Source organism: Cavia porcellus, unplaced genomic scaffold (assembly GCF_034190915.1).
Source record: "Cavia porcellus strain 051 isolate PalLab524CR breed Dunkin Hartley unplaced genomic scaffold, mCavPor4.1 scaffold_20, whole genome shotgun sequence".
Lineage (NCBI taxonomy): Eukaryota > Metazoa > Chordata > Mammalia > Rodentia > Caviidae > Cavia > Cavia porcellus.
Window position 1 is genome coordinate 25,111,752 of NW_026947503.1, and position 14,604 is coordinate 25,126,355.

The window sequence follows — 14,604 nt, forward strand, 5'->3', positions numbered from 1 at the left end:
TTTATGGCAACTGATGAAACTGTCCTCAGAAAAACCAATCCCTGAAATTCACAGGATGCCTCCCCTATGTGTCCACCCTCTCATGTCTCACCTTCTTGGTCGAAGGAGAAAGTCCTTAAATGTATAAGGTCGCTCCATGGTTGGATCTTCTGTCTGTGGCAAGAAAAAGTAAATCAGGTCTCAATATTCCTGACAATTTTGTACTGTAGGAACAACAAACCAGATCATACGGGACATCTCTACATTTCAGAAGACGGCAAGGAGCTGGCTCTTCCATTGTTCCAGATGATTAATTAAACATCTGACAGGCGATGGGGCTTTGTCTACCTAAGATCCACTAGATGTCACTGTCTACATCGGGTTTTAGGAGTCAACCCCAGCCATAGACAAATGACAAAATTATAGTTGTCACTGCCAACTGTAATTTTGTAACTGCAGGGTGCAGCCTCAATCTCACAAAACCGATTAGCTTTGCAGATCCAGGGGCCACGGCTGCCTTCTTATCCTTGTGACTTCAGAGGTCTAAAAGAGGAGTCAACAGAACTCCCAAGATCTAGTTTATTTCTCACATTAAAATATCATGTCAACCTAAATAAAATAACAGGTACCTGCTGTACAGAGATTGTCTAGGAAGTACTACAAACTACCTTCCACTGGAGCTTATCTTGTGAAACTCTGTGTGGATACTAGGATATTTATTCATATAAATCAGTCAGTATTCATCTTACTGTGCAAAGCTGGATGGCCCAACAATGCAAGAAGCTAGAAATATAAGTGCTTTTATTATTTTTTAAGTATTATACATAGTACAACTTCAAATACCTAGAGTCTTTAAATGAAGGCCACATAAAGTACTTAACTTTTGTAGCAAAAGACAGATCATAGTACGAGTTACCGTGTCACTTATATTTGAATGTTATCTTCTTTATGTTATTTCTTGCTTTTACCTTCCACTGACTTCCTTCTCTTCTTAGAACAAAATGAAAGTTCCTTCCTTAATCTACAAAGTATATGACCTGGCTTTTCATTACCTGTAACCTCACTGTGAACTGGTCTCCCTCACACTCTCCAGAATACCCTTGTTATTCTGGCCTTTCTGCCTGGTATGCAAATCACATCTAATCCTGCTGTAGACTCCCATACTGGCAGATCCCTTTGCTGACAGCTGACTATAGATAGCAAGGCTATCTCTACTTTGCATCTCGCCGCAGAGTTCCCATACTAAGCGGTCACCATGAGCCTACACTCACCACTCAAGTATATCCCTGTTCTTTATCTTCTTTTATCTCTGTCTGAGATTGTCGTATTCATTTACTTATTTACTAGTTTATCATCCATCAGTTTTAGTGTGTAAGCCTGTGAGATCAGAGACTTGAATTTACTCATACTGTTTTGCTGTTGCTAAGAAGATTGCCTGGTGTTAAGTAACACATAGATAAATAGTTGGTACATTCATTTGATTTACAGACATTAACAAGGTCCTGAAAACATAGCATCATTGAAAAAATTCTATTATATTCTCTGGACTTATTTACTAAGGTAATAAGTCAAACTTAGATATTTGGGAATATTTGCTATTTAAAAAGTTTCCAAATATACAACATGTATAATGGAAATTTTATAATTAAGGATACTATTTCTAGTATCTCCTCCTTTTTATTTACTTGAGAAAAAAATAATTTTAGAGCAACACTGCAGAGACAGCACTTACTTTAGTGTTACAACTATATGGGAGGGTATCAATAATTCACTAGGCTCTACATTGCATGGAAGGAAAAGACTAATTTTAATTTAAGGACCAAGATGGTTTGGGGTGAGTGGTACAATCCTAGAAGAATGGGAAGATAAAGGAAGACAGGGAACTAGGAGAAAGGGCAGTGCCAGGTCAGGAAACAAAAAGAGCTCAGGCAAAGCATACAGAATCACTAGCCAGCACGTGGGACATGGGAGCAGCAGGGCGTGCAAGAGAAGAGCACAGAGCTCAGAAGGCTCTGCGAGCGAACCAACACCATACATCAAGAGGCAGATCCTCCAAGTCTGTCCCTTGGCTTTCTCACTTACAGAGCCATACACTCCAGGGCAAGGTCTTTAAATCTTTTTTTCTTTGCTCCAAGGTCTTCATGTATAATGTGTGTGTGTGTGTGTGTGTGTGTGTGTGTGTGTGTGTGTATGTGCTGGAGACTGAACTCAGGGCCTTGTGCATGGTAGGTAAGTGTTCTACGATGCAGCTGGATTTTATAGGGTTGTTGTGAGGACAAACCAATCATATGGTCCTCACAAGGGTGCCTGACACTTAACACATATGGTCATTTTCATCACTGGTCAGTTCTACATTTTTGTATCATGTGAGAATTACCAGCTCAGTGTCATACAACAAAAGGCAAGGAGCTGGAAATCTCCAGCCAGACAAGATGATGATCTTGTTGATAACTATTCTTGGTATTTATTCAGGTTCAAAACTGATCATGTTCCCTGGAGAAAAGCCAAGTGGAGATTCCCAGGATGGCACTGGAGATATTCCTGGTGGTAGGTATTACAAACAGACAGATACGAATTCAAAAGAAACTCTTAGATTCATAGTGCGGTCACCTGAAGGAGAGTGGCTGCTCCCACAGATGCACAGTTGTTTAACACTAACTGAGAGAAATAATTTTGCAGGCAAATGAAGAGAGAAGGCCTTGCTCGATCCCCAGAAGCTCCCAAGCTTCAGGCTACTCCTGCTTCTTGTGCCCTTAACTGCCTCAGTGCACACCGATACAGGGGAAATGAGGGTGGGCCTGGCCCTGCCGCCAATCTGCAGAGACACTGGACAAATCAGGTACTTTGCTGGGCTGAGGTTTCCTTACCTGGAAAATACTCTGAGAAATGGATAAATGCCTTTAAATCCTAGCAAGCTCCATGATACTGATTCTGCACACAGGAAGAGACTACTGTTCTGCCACCAGCCATAAACATAAGCAGGATGGAAGAATGTCAACCACTGAGGTAAAGTTTAAGTATAGTTAGACATCACCTTAATAATCCTTCGCTCTAGGAAAACTAAAATTCCAAAGTTAGCCATGACTGCTGGAAGTAGCATTTAACTGAGATGGGAAACATAAACATTTTAAAAATGTTAAGCTCTACCTGCCACAGATGCAGAAATTTCATGGTGGGAAGAGGCAGTGCTGGGAACTCTACAGGAAGGGCAGGTACAAAAGACTAAAAAAGCCAAGAAAAAGTCTAGAGGTGCAACAGGCAAATACCTGTCAGAATTTCATTCTGTTGTTACGAGTATCTTGTAGTTATTTTTATTGCAAAATAATTAGGTAAGAATTATCAAATATTATATGAATATTAGGCAATAATCCACTGAGTTTAGCAAGCAGACACGCAGATGGTAGTTTACAATGACCAATGGTCACACTCAGCTACAGCTGACGTTGCTTCTGGTGCTGGTGGAGAAGACAGGGGTCATGTCTAAGCTGCAGCACAGGCGCAGGTTGGCAGTGGAACAGGACCTTCCTCAGTTACAGCCTCCCATCCCCTCCGCATGGCTCTCTCTGGTGCTTTGCTGCCAGCATCTCCTAGGTAACATATAAGTCATCACAGCCGTGCAGTCTATGATCAGGGAACACTGCAATAGCTCTGATGCTCTATTGCAGAGCCGGATGGAAAGCTGGTCTTGTCTACACAAGTACCCTCATATTACAGGAAAATAGAGGCCCATACAGGAATACTAACTTGGTTAAGGTTACTTGGGCAACTCCTATTTCCCATATAGATGCCAACAATGTCTGACAGATTCCTATTTTTTTAAGTCCAACCTTTGGAGACTTCTTAAGAGTATGGATTTGTGTTCCCTTAATTCCCTGATCTGCAGAAAAGGTCTGGCTACTATCCCTCTTTCCTTCACTCCTCTCTTCGAAGTGCAATAAAACAGAAGTGAAGTATTAAAGATAAGCAAACTCCCAGAATAGGAGCAAAGGAAACAGAGGTCCCTACTGTTCTAGACCACTTGAATCTAATTTCCTATCCATCTTTTCCACAAACAAAACATGGCCAAGAATGAAAGTGAATCATAATTCTAAAATTATTTTCCTTCTTTTGGAAGCATCTGATAAGCTTGAAGCACCGAGGAACCTAGGATGGTCAGAGAGGGAAAAAGTTAATTTGTTCTCATTATCACTCCCTCCCTTCCTGCTCAGGGATAACGACACTGGCCACTGCAGCGGGTAACTGAGGCATTCTCCAGCACACAGAGCGCCAGCTTCAATGACCCTCCCTGCCCCCCTCCATTCCCAGCTGCTGCCTCCTTGTCACCCTGGCAGAGCGCCAACTTGGACTTGCACATAATGGCCTCCAAGGCCTGGCACAGCATTTGATTAATCCAGGTGCCTAACTCTTGGCAGAGAGTGGACAGCAGAGGAGTTTGTACGAGCCAGCTTCACGGCACCGGAATGCTAGTGCTGACACGAGTCTCTCCACACCCAGGGTTGTACAGCTCAGCGAGCTCTCTTGCAGCAGGGGCGTGCTGACCCTCTAGTCAGCCTGGGGCTTCTCTGGGTCAGACAATTTATGGCTCCATATGGAAATATCCTAGAAGAGTAGAGTCTAAGAATCTGAAAGCCAGGATTTATATTGCAAACACCAATATCCATTGGCAACTGCAGCAACAGGCCTTTGGAATCTCGATGAGGAAAAGTTCTTCAGCAGATGTCAGCTAGGAGGGCAATGGTTTTTCTTTTTCAGAACTTCACACACAAAATACACAACAAAGGATGTTTAAATTCTTAAAAACAATTTCCTAAAATCATGAGTGCACACTAAGTTTCTTTCTGCTGTCTTGACTTTTATCCATCAAGTTTCTCATTTAGGTAAGAGCTTCTTCATTCAACACTGGCAATGTATAGACCAGAAGCAAGACAGCCAGTGGTTTTGCTATAATGAATAAAGGTTTGTGTAATACTTTTGGCAACAAGACAATGTCTCATTCCTATTTTGAGATTTCTTAAAGTAGACAAGTGACTATCTATGTTAATATGGAAGAATGGGCAATTGGGTATTTTTCAACTAGGTATTTGGAAAACACACAAAAAATAATTTTGTTATGCTTTGTGTCTAGATGTCCCCCCTCTCTGCTCCAAAGCCTTATGTAGTCATGGGGGCGGGGGCAGGCTTTTCTGAGGTGACTGTTCCTGGAGTTTGAGATTGATTCATGGTCCAGTGCTGGGATTATGGGCGTGATGGCTATACCCACCCTAGGGCGTGTGTGTAGCCTGCATACAATATAAGGGACAGAAAAAGGCTTGTTCTTGCCCTTGCTTGCTTGCTTGCTTGTGCTGTTTTCTACAGCCATGAATTATTGCCCCTCTGCCATGTACCACCTGGCCTTGCAGCCAGGTGACTGTGGAGTGAAACCTCTACAAACTGTGAGCTAAACAAACCTTTCCTCCCTTAACTTTGGGTATTGGGTACTTTGTCTCCTCAACAAGAGAAAAGTAATCAAGACATTCTTTTTATTTTTGTTTCAAAATTTGAGACCTTTTCTTATCTAAATTAAATATTTTTAGTATGTTGCATGCATAGAATGAGAAACAGCCCTAGATAAACACCAGGAGAGGAAAAAGGAATGAAAATATACCAACGAACACAGGTGGGTTGGGGAACTGTCTCACCTACCATTTTCCACAATAGTCAGAATTATTATCTGAGGACAAAAGAAATGCACTTTCTTTTTTTTTTTTTGGTCAGTACTGGGGATTGAACCCGGGGCCACTGTACTATGTGCTAAATCCCCAGTCCTTTTAATTTTGAGATACGGTTTTGCTAAATTTCTAAGTTGCCCAGAAGGCGGGCTCTAACTTATGATCCTCTTGCCCCAACTTCTGGAGTTCAGGATTAGATGTGGGCATCACTCTACCCATCTAGAATCATATATTTCTCAGCTAAGGGTACTCTGGTTTGCTTTTCACACAGGTTGTGTAGCCCCATGTGACTTAAATTTAAATTTTACTTAAAATGAATAGAATGATAAACTCAGCTCCTCTATCACATTAACCACATTTCAGATGCTCAGGTGCCACCTGGCTGCGGCATCTGGCCATGTGAGGGAGGGACTTGCCCTGCTGATCCATCCTCAAATACCAGAATCCTCCCCATCAAAAAGTATGTCCTGAAGGAATAGATAGCCCCAGATGATGGGGCTATATAAAAACATAACCATATCCCCAATCCGATCCCTATATTCTTAAAAAGGCAGAGGTGGGCTACAGAGGCAAAATTACCACTATATTTCTGCCCTCTTCCTTGCTAATGAGACAGCTGGGGCACTATTTTCACCTTGCTAATTTTTTTATTTGAAGTTTGATCATTCTGACCAATACTGAATCTATGGGCCATATATAACCTAACAATGGTTGTTACGCTATCATGAAATGAACATCCATTATTCATTCTATGAAGCATTCAAATGCTTCCATTGACTTCAGTCTCACATTTGTGTATGATCACACAAAATAAATGACACATAAAATAAATGCAATTTCCCTACAAGTGTCCTACACATTCGATCAAATATGCACACCATAGCATCTCAAATTCTGGGACCAAAGGCCATGCCCATTCAGAACATGCTATTTGGGTTCTACCATCACATAAATTATAAAGTATATACCTTCATCCATTCTTTTTGCCTTGTGTTCCATCTCCCACAATGTAGCTAGTTCAACAAACTAGTCAGTTTGAAGTACATGGATTATAGTGTACCAATGGAAACTACTGTTTGGAAGCATCTACCATTTCAATGATTTGCTTCATATTTGAGAAATTAGCCCTCTCCAGGTGGTCTCTGTTCCATTTCTTTAATCTGCTGGTTTCAATTCTAACCCTGAGCCTCATTGTTCTTCTTTGAAAGTGCAAAACTGCCTCCAGCCAAAATCAAAGGTGAATTATTCCTGCTACCGACGTGATTTCTCCTTGAATTCTCTGAATGCCATGCCCAGTCTTTCAAAACCAATCATTACTAAACTCCAACAAGGACTTATTAGAGCAAGCTGGTAAAATTTGCACTTATTTTTCTTAGAAAGGATTAATAAATAATCTCCCCTGGCCAAGATGTGGTTTAGGGAAAAGGTTTGCTGGGGGTAGCCACAAAAAACTGGCCAACCAAGATCTGGAGAGCATAAATAGAAGAACTACTGGTATGCGAAGACATGAAGAGTCTTCCTCACAGATACTGAGACACTCACATGCTCTCAATGGGCCCTGAGAAAGCCCAACTGGATTTCTGACAACTTTTAAAATCAGTCTTATGCAGAGGTGCCATGCAGGCATACACATATGATATACACATAAAGATCTTCTCAAAGGATCTTTAAGATTCAGGATTTTATCCAAAACGAAATAGTTTAATGCTATCACTTATCCTCAAAGCTTGGTTGGCAAGACGTGGTCTCAGTATGTAACATACTGAAACAGCCACAGTTTACAGGAGGAAGGCTGCACGAGGTGGTATAAGATATTTTAGTTTATGGACTATTTATGTTTCACACCCACACAAAGCATTTAAAAAACACAATGCCCTTGTAAGGTAGAAATATTTGACTCTCCTCTCTCAGCTACTACTTCTGCTATGAGCATTTGTGCTGCCCAGGGGAAGAAAGCCAAGAGGGGAGATGGAGCAATCTAGAAAACTGAAGTTGCAATATGAGATATATCTACCTCCACCAAGGGCTCCAGGTCTTATCCCCACATCCTCAGGTTACAGGTGACAACCACTCAGCAGTTCTAGTCAACAGCTTTAGTTGTTTCGCTCATTTAAGCAGACATGAATTGAACAGATCAATGAACGTGAATAATGTCTTGAGAAAGCTACAGACCCAAATGTGGGAAACACCAGCATAGTATGCATGATAAGCAAGCATGTGCACTTCTAGACAAAGAGAACCAGGAATCAACTAGACTCAGAGGATGAATTTGGGAGCAAAAAACATCTATAGGCAAGGAGAAGGGCTTGACAGAGGACAGGGTCATTCTGTAATGTGTGACAGGACCAAAGGCAGCGAGGTTATAGGACCGAAGGTGGGAGCTAGGGATGCTGGCTGCACAAGGACACCCTACATGAGCGACCAATCTTGAGCAAGCAGCAAGGGCCTCAGCACATGCCCCTCATTCAGCCTCTTCATCAGGCCGAGAGAATGCTACTCTGCAAAAATACCAGCTGGAAACAGTAAGGAACTACTCCTCTTGGTGTGCAACACAAAGCATGTAACTGTCCTTACCGGAAGATGACTAAGGGGCACGTCCACCTGACCCAGGAAGTCGTCTCGTGTCTGTAAAAAAGACAGCAAAGAGTTAATGTTGTCATCTGTTCACAGAGGTCCAACACCTGCCACTAGATGCAGTGGGGGAAGGTTGAAGGCAGAGGGCCAAGATGAAGCCCAGAGAGTCATCCCCAGGAGACCTGGGAGCTGGAGAGCTTGTGCATAGGACCTTAGCTGGCTGACTCTGGTTAACGCCTATTGCAAACAGAGTGGTAAGGAACCATGCTTTAGGGCTGGGAGCGTGTGGTTAGTCAGGCAGGACTTGTGAGGTTACAGAGGTTTTAGGGGTAGAGCTGGGCCCAGTTTAAAAAGAAGATAAGGAGTGTGGAAGAAGGGCAGCAAAAGGGGATGAAAACGTTATTTTAAGATGTGTTAGACACATGTACCAACTTCCCGTAAGAAATGAAAAGATTATATGCTACACAACTGTATTAATAAGCTAAAATTAAAAACAACAATAAAAATGAAGAAAATATATGAGGAACGTTTTAAACAGGAATTTATCATGTTACAAACCAACAGCTTCCTGATAGCTGAGAATCTAGGAAAAGAGTATAGAGCTGAGCCACTAACAGATCTTGTAAACTGCACATGATAAAAATAAAAGCCTTTCCACCCAGCAAGTTCACTGTTTGCTTTGATACAATTTTAAGTAAGTTTTGGACATGCTATGCCCTTCCTCTCTGCATCCGTGTGCTCCTGGCTGACTCGTAAGATGCCATCTGGGCCCCTCTGGGACTCTGGGTCTCATTTGAGAAGCCCTAACTCAGATTCAGGAGTCCCACAGACATGCTGACGCCGTGTCCTGTGGTTACTGTGCTCATGGGCAAGCCTTGGGTGTTCAGATAAGCTGAGTTACAAGTGGACCAGTACATGCAAGCTGCTCTGACACTCCAAATGCATAAATGCTTGAAAGTCCTTTACATGTAATCCAACTTAGCCCACAGCTAGCTGAAGAGCAGCCAAAGAGTCTACATCCCATCACTTCAAATCCTAGGATCCTACTTTCACTCCGCGGCTTCACTGAGAAATATGCTGATTTATAGAAGCTATTTTTCAACTTTTTCTTCTTCCATTTAGAGAAGCAGCAGGTTAAATACAAATGAAATTTATTGAAATGGTTTTCTCTAGCCTTAGGTATTTCCTTTTAGATAGTTTAAAAATCTGATACCTAGAAAGCCATCTATCCCCTCTAAATGATGCATGAAGGATAATGACAAGGTAAAGCACTGGGCGGGTGTGCATGCCCCTTGCGAAGATTTCCAGTTCTTACGTTTTCTCAGCTCTATCTGCCACAGCCTAATGTAGGAAGCATGTAAGGAAAGTGTCACCAAGCTCTGAGTGTCCTACAGGAAGCAGCAGTCATCAGAAGGCCTGAAAATGATGACGGTGTTGCTGCCCAGCCCAGACGTATGCCCGCCGCCCAGTGACTCACATGGATGACAAGAGGAGTTAGGGAGCCTCATCATTTGTCCTCTATTTGGCTGACTTCATAGTCATTCTACTTGAAAAACTGTAAACTTGTAAAACATGGTTAGTATATTTCTGGAGTATATAATGATTACACTCCTGGGGAGGAACTGGTACGTATCCATGCTATCTTAATTCTTTTCACTTCCCCTCTCCCCATCTGTTAGTCCTCTTTGCACTTGCAAAAGAGCTACCTCCCCGCTTCCTACTTGCTTTATAATGTCAGTTAACTGTGTCATCCAAAAAGGAGTGGAAACTGATTGCAAGCTAGCCCTGAACTTGTGTCTAACTAATGGGAGCAGACTGGCACTGCCGCTTGGCCCCTTCCCATGTTTATCTCATCTCCTGCTACCACTAATTCCATGCGGGAGAAGAACACAGAATGTGATCATCCGGAGACACTATTATTCGAAGTTCTAGTTCACAACCTGGTATCTACACAAAGCTATGCATGACTCACGACACAAAATGCATTTTCTTAAAATTTAACAAACATCTATGTGCCCATATGGTTTTGTGAGGAAGAGAGCAGAGTTCCAAACTGACAAAATAGTTAAACTTTGTTTGGATATGCAAAGGCAGGTGCCCCCAAAATGCCAATTATGGCAGTATACTTCATGGCACTCGTCCTCTTTTGGCTCGGTGCCGAAGCTCTGTCCTTGCAGCAGCCACAAGAGGCAGCCACAACTACTGTGCCCATTTTACTGATAGGACACATCTGTGCAAATGGCAGGAAAACAGGGAATGCACCAGGCTCTTGCTTGGATGCTGGCTGTCAATGAGGGAGATGAGCAGAGACTCTAATGATAGCGCAGATATTCTAATGAGCTTCAGGGGTTCTGTTCAAGCGTTTGCTGGGTCTGTCATCTTCCACACTACATCTGACTGCACCTGCTCCATTCCTCAAAGCAAGCAGTTTACTGAATTCCCCGAGGCACGGTAAAGCTGTGAACCTGATGCTACCTTATCAATTTCCTCATCACACTGAAAAGACAACTTCTAAACAACTTCACCCTTAAAGGAAGCTAAGGCTCTTACTGGCTTGTCTCAAGGGAAATACAAATAAAATTAGTTTTTAAATAAAACAGAGATAAAGCCCAAATCAGCACATGATCTGAGAGAAAGGGCTTAAATCAATCTTATGTCACCGGACAATGTGTTTGGGTGAGAGACCTAGATTTTAAAATGTCCATTGCTGCCCAAACTATAGAAAGTACAGGCAATACAGTATTTAAGTTAAAATCACTATTCCAGTTTTTTACAAATGTCTTCAGTTGAAGAAGAGATATACAGGGGATAAGAAGCTCTTGGAGACCTTTATACATAGGAGGCACAGGAAGGGAACACCTCCCATACCTGTATGCAGAATCCTGCCTGGGGCCCTGCAAAGAGTCTCTGAGGTCATCACAACTTTTTTAGGACCTCACTGCCACAGTATTGACATTTATAACATAAATAGTACATAGATACATTAGTTGAATTAATTTTCATTTCTCTATATTAGGAAATTATTTCCATCAAGCCTCATGTTAACTAAAAAACCTAAATTAATTGCAACACATATAATGAATATGGTCATTCTTTGTGTTTTTTTTTTTTTTTTTAATGGAAAAGGGCTATGAATTCCAGCTTCTTAATTGTTCTACCGGTCTCTAGGGTGAAAGCATGCAGGTTTGTAATCAAACTTCTGAGGGGCCATCAAATACTTATTCAAAGACAACATGCAATGGAGCCCCAGAAATGTCGCACAAGGTGAAATAGAAACCCATATTTCATTACTGAAAAAGTGAAATATATACGTAAATCAAATACTATCTCTCTTAGAAACTGCTCACTAAATACTGACTTTCAGGGCCACCCTTTGCTCCTTTTTAACAAAATGATACTTAAATGAGAAAGACAGGAGGTAATGTTATACATGTTCATGCACAGATATGCTGTTACTGCTCCAGTGAGACCCCATCTAGTAGCTCCTGGATATTCCCTCCGAGTCTGCAGTGGTCAGAGAAGCCAGCACCAGAGTGGACGCCAGATTGAGTCACCCTCACAAAACAAGTGAGATTTGCTCACTTATTACCACTTATTATTGCTCAGAGGATCACACAGACTCTTGATCTCTGGGAAGGAGTTGCAATTAAGGTTGGGACCCGAATTACTGCTCACCATGACCCCACCACCTCGAGCCTTTCCACACTGACAGTGGCAACAGCAAAGCTGTGCACACCGTGAGCCTCTTGTCAAATCAGAGCCAGGGCAGGGAACTGGGAGTGCAGGAAAGAACACGAAGCCAAGGAGGACGCCCAAGGGTCACACTGGGGCCATAAAGTGAACAGGTGCGCAGCCAATGTCTTATTGCTGAGACAAAACACCTGACAATTGTAACTGAAAAGAGGAGAGGTTTATTTTGGCTCATGGCTTTAGAAGTTTCAGCCCAGAAATGGGTGGCTCCAAAGAAGCAAACAGCATGGCATGGGGTATGGCAGAGGAAAAGCTATTCTTCTCTCATGGCTGCCAAGAAGTAGAGGGTTAGGGGAGAAAATAAGGCAGATACACCTGTTTCAGGTCACACCCTCAGTGACCCACCACTTCCAACCAGAACCCCCTCCTAATACAAGCATCTATTATGTCCCATGATCTGATCACCTCCTGAGCACATGAGGCTTTTGGGCCATTTTAGATCTAATGCATAAAAACAGGCAAAGGACAGTAAAAAGTATCAAGAGGAACTGGTGATTCTCAGAAAGGCTATGTACCGAGGCAGTACTCTATAAGCTGTGAGTTTCATCCTCACAAAGATTTATAAGCAGCATTTTTATGTTCCCTGGTGCTGGGGATTGAACCCAGGGCCAGGTAAGCATTCCACAATTGAGCCACACTACCAATCTTCCCTCCATTTTAAAATGAAGTATAACTAATCAGAAAATACCAGTGCTTCAGATGGAATACAAGCAATTTTGTTTTAAGGAATTTTTAGATACATAAATATATACATATGTGTACTAAGTTGGGGTATATGATTAATTTCTGTCTATGTGCCACCACCAAAGGAATCTGAGAGACACTCCACTACAGCAAATGAAAAATCCTGCTATCCCAGCAATCTGGGAGGATGAGGCAGGAGTACTACTCCAAGTCTAGGCCCCACTTGAGCAATGAGAACCTGTTTCAAAATAAAACTTTTTTAAAAACAGGGGTGGGCATATAGCTCAGTGCTAGGGCCCTGGGTTCACTTCTCAGTACAATGAATACGTACCTGTCCTCCTCCAAACAACACAAAACAAACTAAACATCCAGAGTCACCTATTGCTTGATAGTTTATCCTGGAAATTACTAAGGAATGATTTCAATAAACACAATTTCTTAAGATAGAAGCGAAGAATAGAGAATGTACAATATAAGCTACAGAATCTGAATTTAAGAGTGAAGACAGAGTATGGCTACATTTATTTGTCATGCATCAACGTAAATGTTAAGCTGTCTCGATCACAAAGGCTCTCCCACTTCAGCACCAAACACAACCTCTGCACCTGTTCCTCCCTTCCACAGCACAGGCTCCACTGGCTGGCACTGGTGCTGACCGGACTCGTGTGTTGTGTGTGTGTGTGTGTACACACAGAACAGCTTATGCTCTAAACTATCTCAATAACAACTGGCTTTGGTAAATTTCACAGAAGCTTGTTAGACAAAATGTGAAAAATACAATGACCCTTCAACAGCTTAGTGCCGAGGGAGTCACTTAAACATCACGATGAATTCCTTCTTTAGACCTTGTCTTATTCCTCAGTAAAGCATGACGCCAGCTGTCAGCATATATTACATACAGGAAAAAAAGATCCTCATTTCTCCCTCCACTTGACAGGCACATCAGCCTCCATCATGTGGAAACAGAACTCTGTGGCTCATGAAAATACCAGGAGTTCAATTTGGCCTCCCTCCACGCCCTGTCCTGCAGGTGACACAGCCTCAATGAGCCTCTGGCTTCAAGTTGAATGGCTTGAAGTCACTGACATTACCTAAATTAAGTAAGTCAACTACAAAACGCCATGATAAAATGTTCTCTGAAGGCACACAGTCTTACCCAAATTCCCTTGATATAAGCACCAGAACATAAAACCAAACGAATTTCAGATACTTAAAAACTTACACACACATACACCCATGTGCGCATGTGCTCTCTCTCTCTCTCTCTCTCACACACACACACACACACACACACACACACACACACACACACGCACACACACATACACATTCGGCCAGCTCCTCTGCCATTTAGGTTTTAGAGAGAAGGGCTGATATCTGCTATTCACTGCAACACAGTAAGGTATGTCCTGGAGACACTGGTTCTTATTTCTAACAACAAACAACACCTCCATGTCAACAAAATCTCATGGCAACTCTCACGACTTTTACAGGCTCCAGTGAAAACACATTGGACAGGCAGGCAGAACTACACTGCACTGGTTCTATCTGGCATGAGAAAGATCATCTATTTAAGGGAAGCTGCTCTTATAACTCAAAAAACAAAAGCTGAAGTGTAGAGACGTGGATGGAGCAAGGAGCAGCTGTGCAGGCGAAGACCAGAGCAGTCTGGCAGTCAAAGTCTGGCTGTGGTCCAGGACACAACTAGGCCAGTACATGGGCTGTGGGAAGATGCTTCTCAGTGGGCTCAAATGGGGTCCCAGGTGCTACAGGTGCCATGCTATGATGGTAAGAGTTCATGCTCCTTCTCCCTCGCTCTGCATGGGTAGAGCCTGCCCCTTCATTCTAAATACAAGCATGCTCCAAGGTCAACAGAAGCCGTAAAAACTGTAGTTTTTAGCAGAATCAT

General features: G+C 42.4%; 1 protein-coding gene across 9 annotated transcripts in view; it reads right to left on the minus strand.

The window, feature by feature from the left end:
* Nedd4l (NEDD4 like E3 ubiquitin protein ligase) overlaps positions 1-14,604 on the minus strand; it is a 335,786-nt gene that overhangs the window by 78,122 nt on the left and 243,060 nt on the right. For all 9 annotated transcript variants that reach the window (XM_005005527.3, XM_003474136.4, XM_013157143.2 and 6 more), the window contains 2 exons: positions 8,262-8,312; positions 92-153 (listed from right to left, as the gene is read on the minus strand). In XM_005005527.3, the coding sequence (XP_005005584.2) occupies positions 92-153; positions 8,262-8,312 (113 nt within the window). The remainder of the gene's footprint in view (positions 1-91; positions 154-8,261; positions 8,313-14,604) is intronic.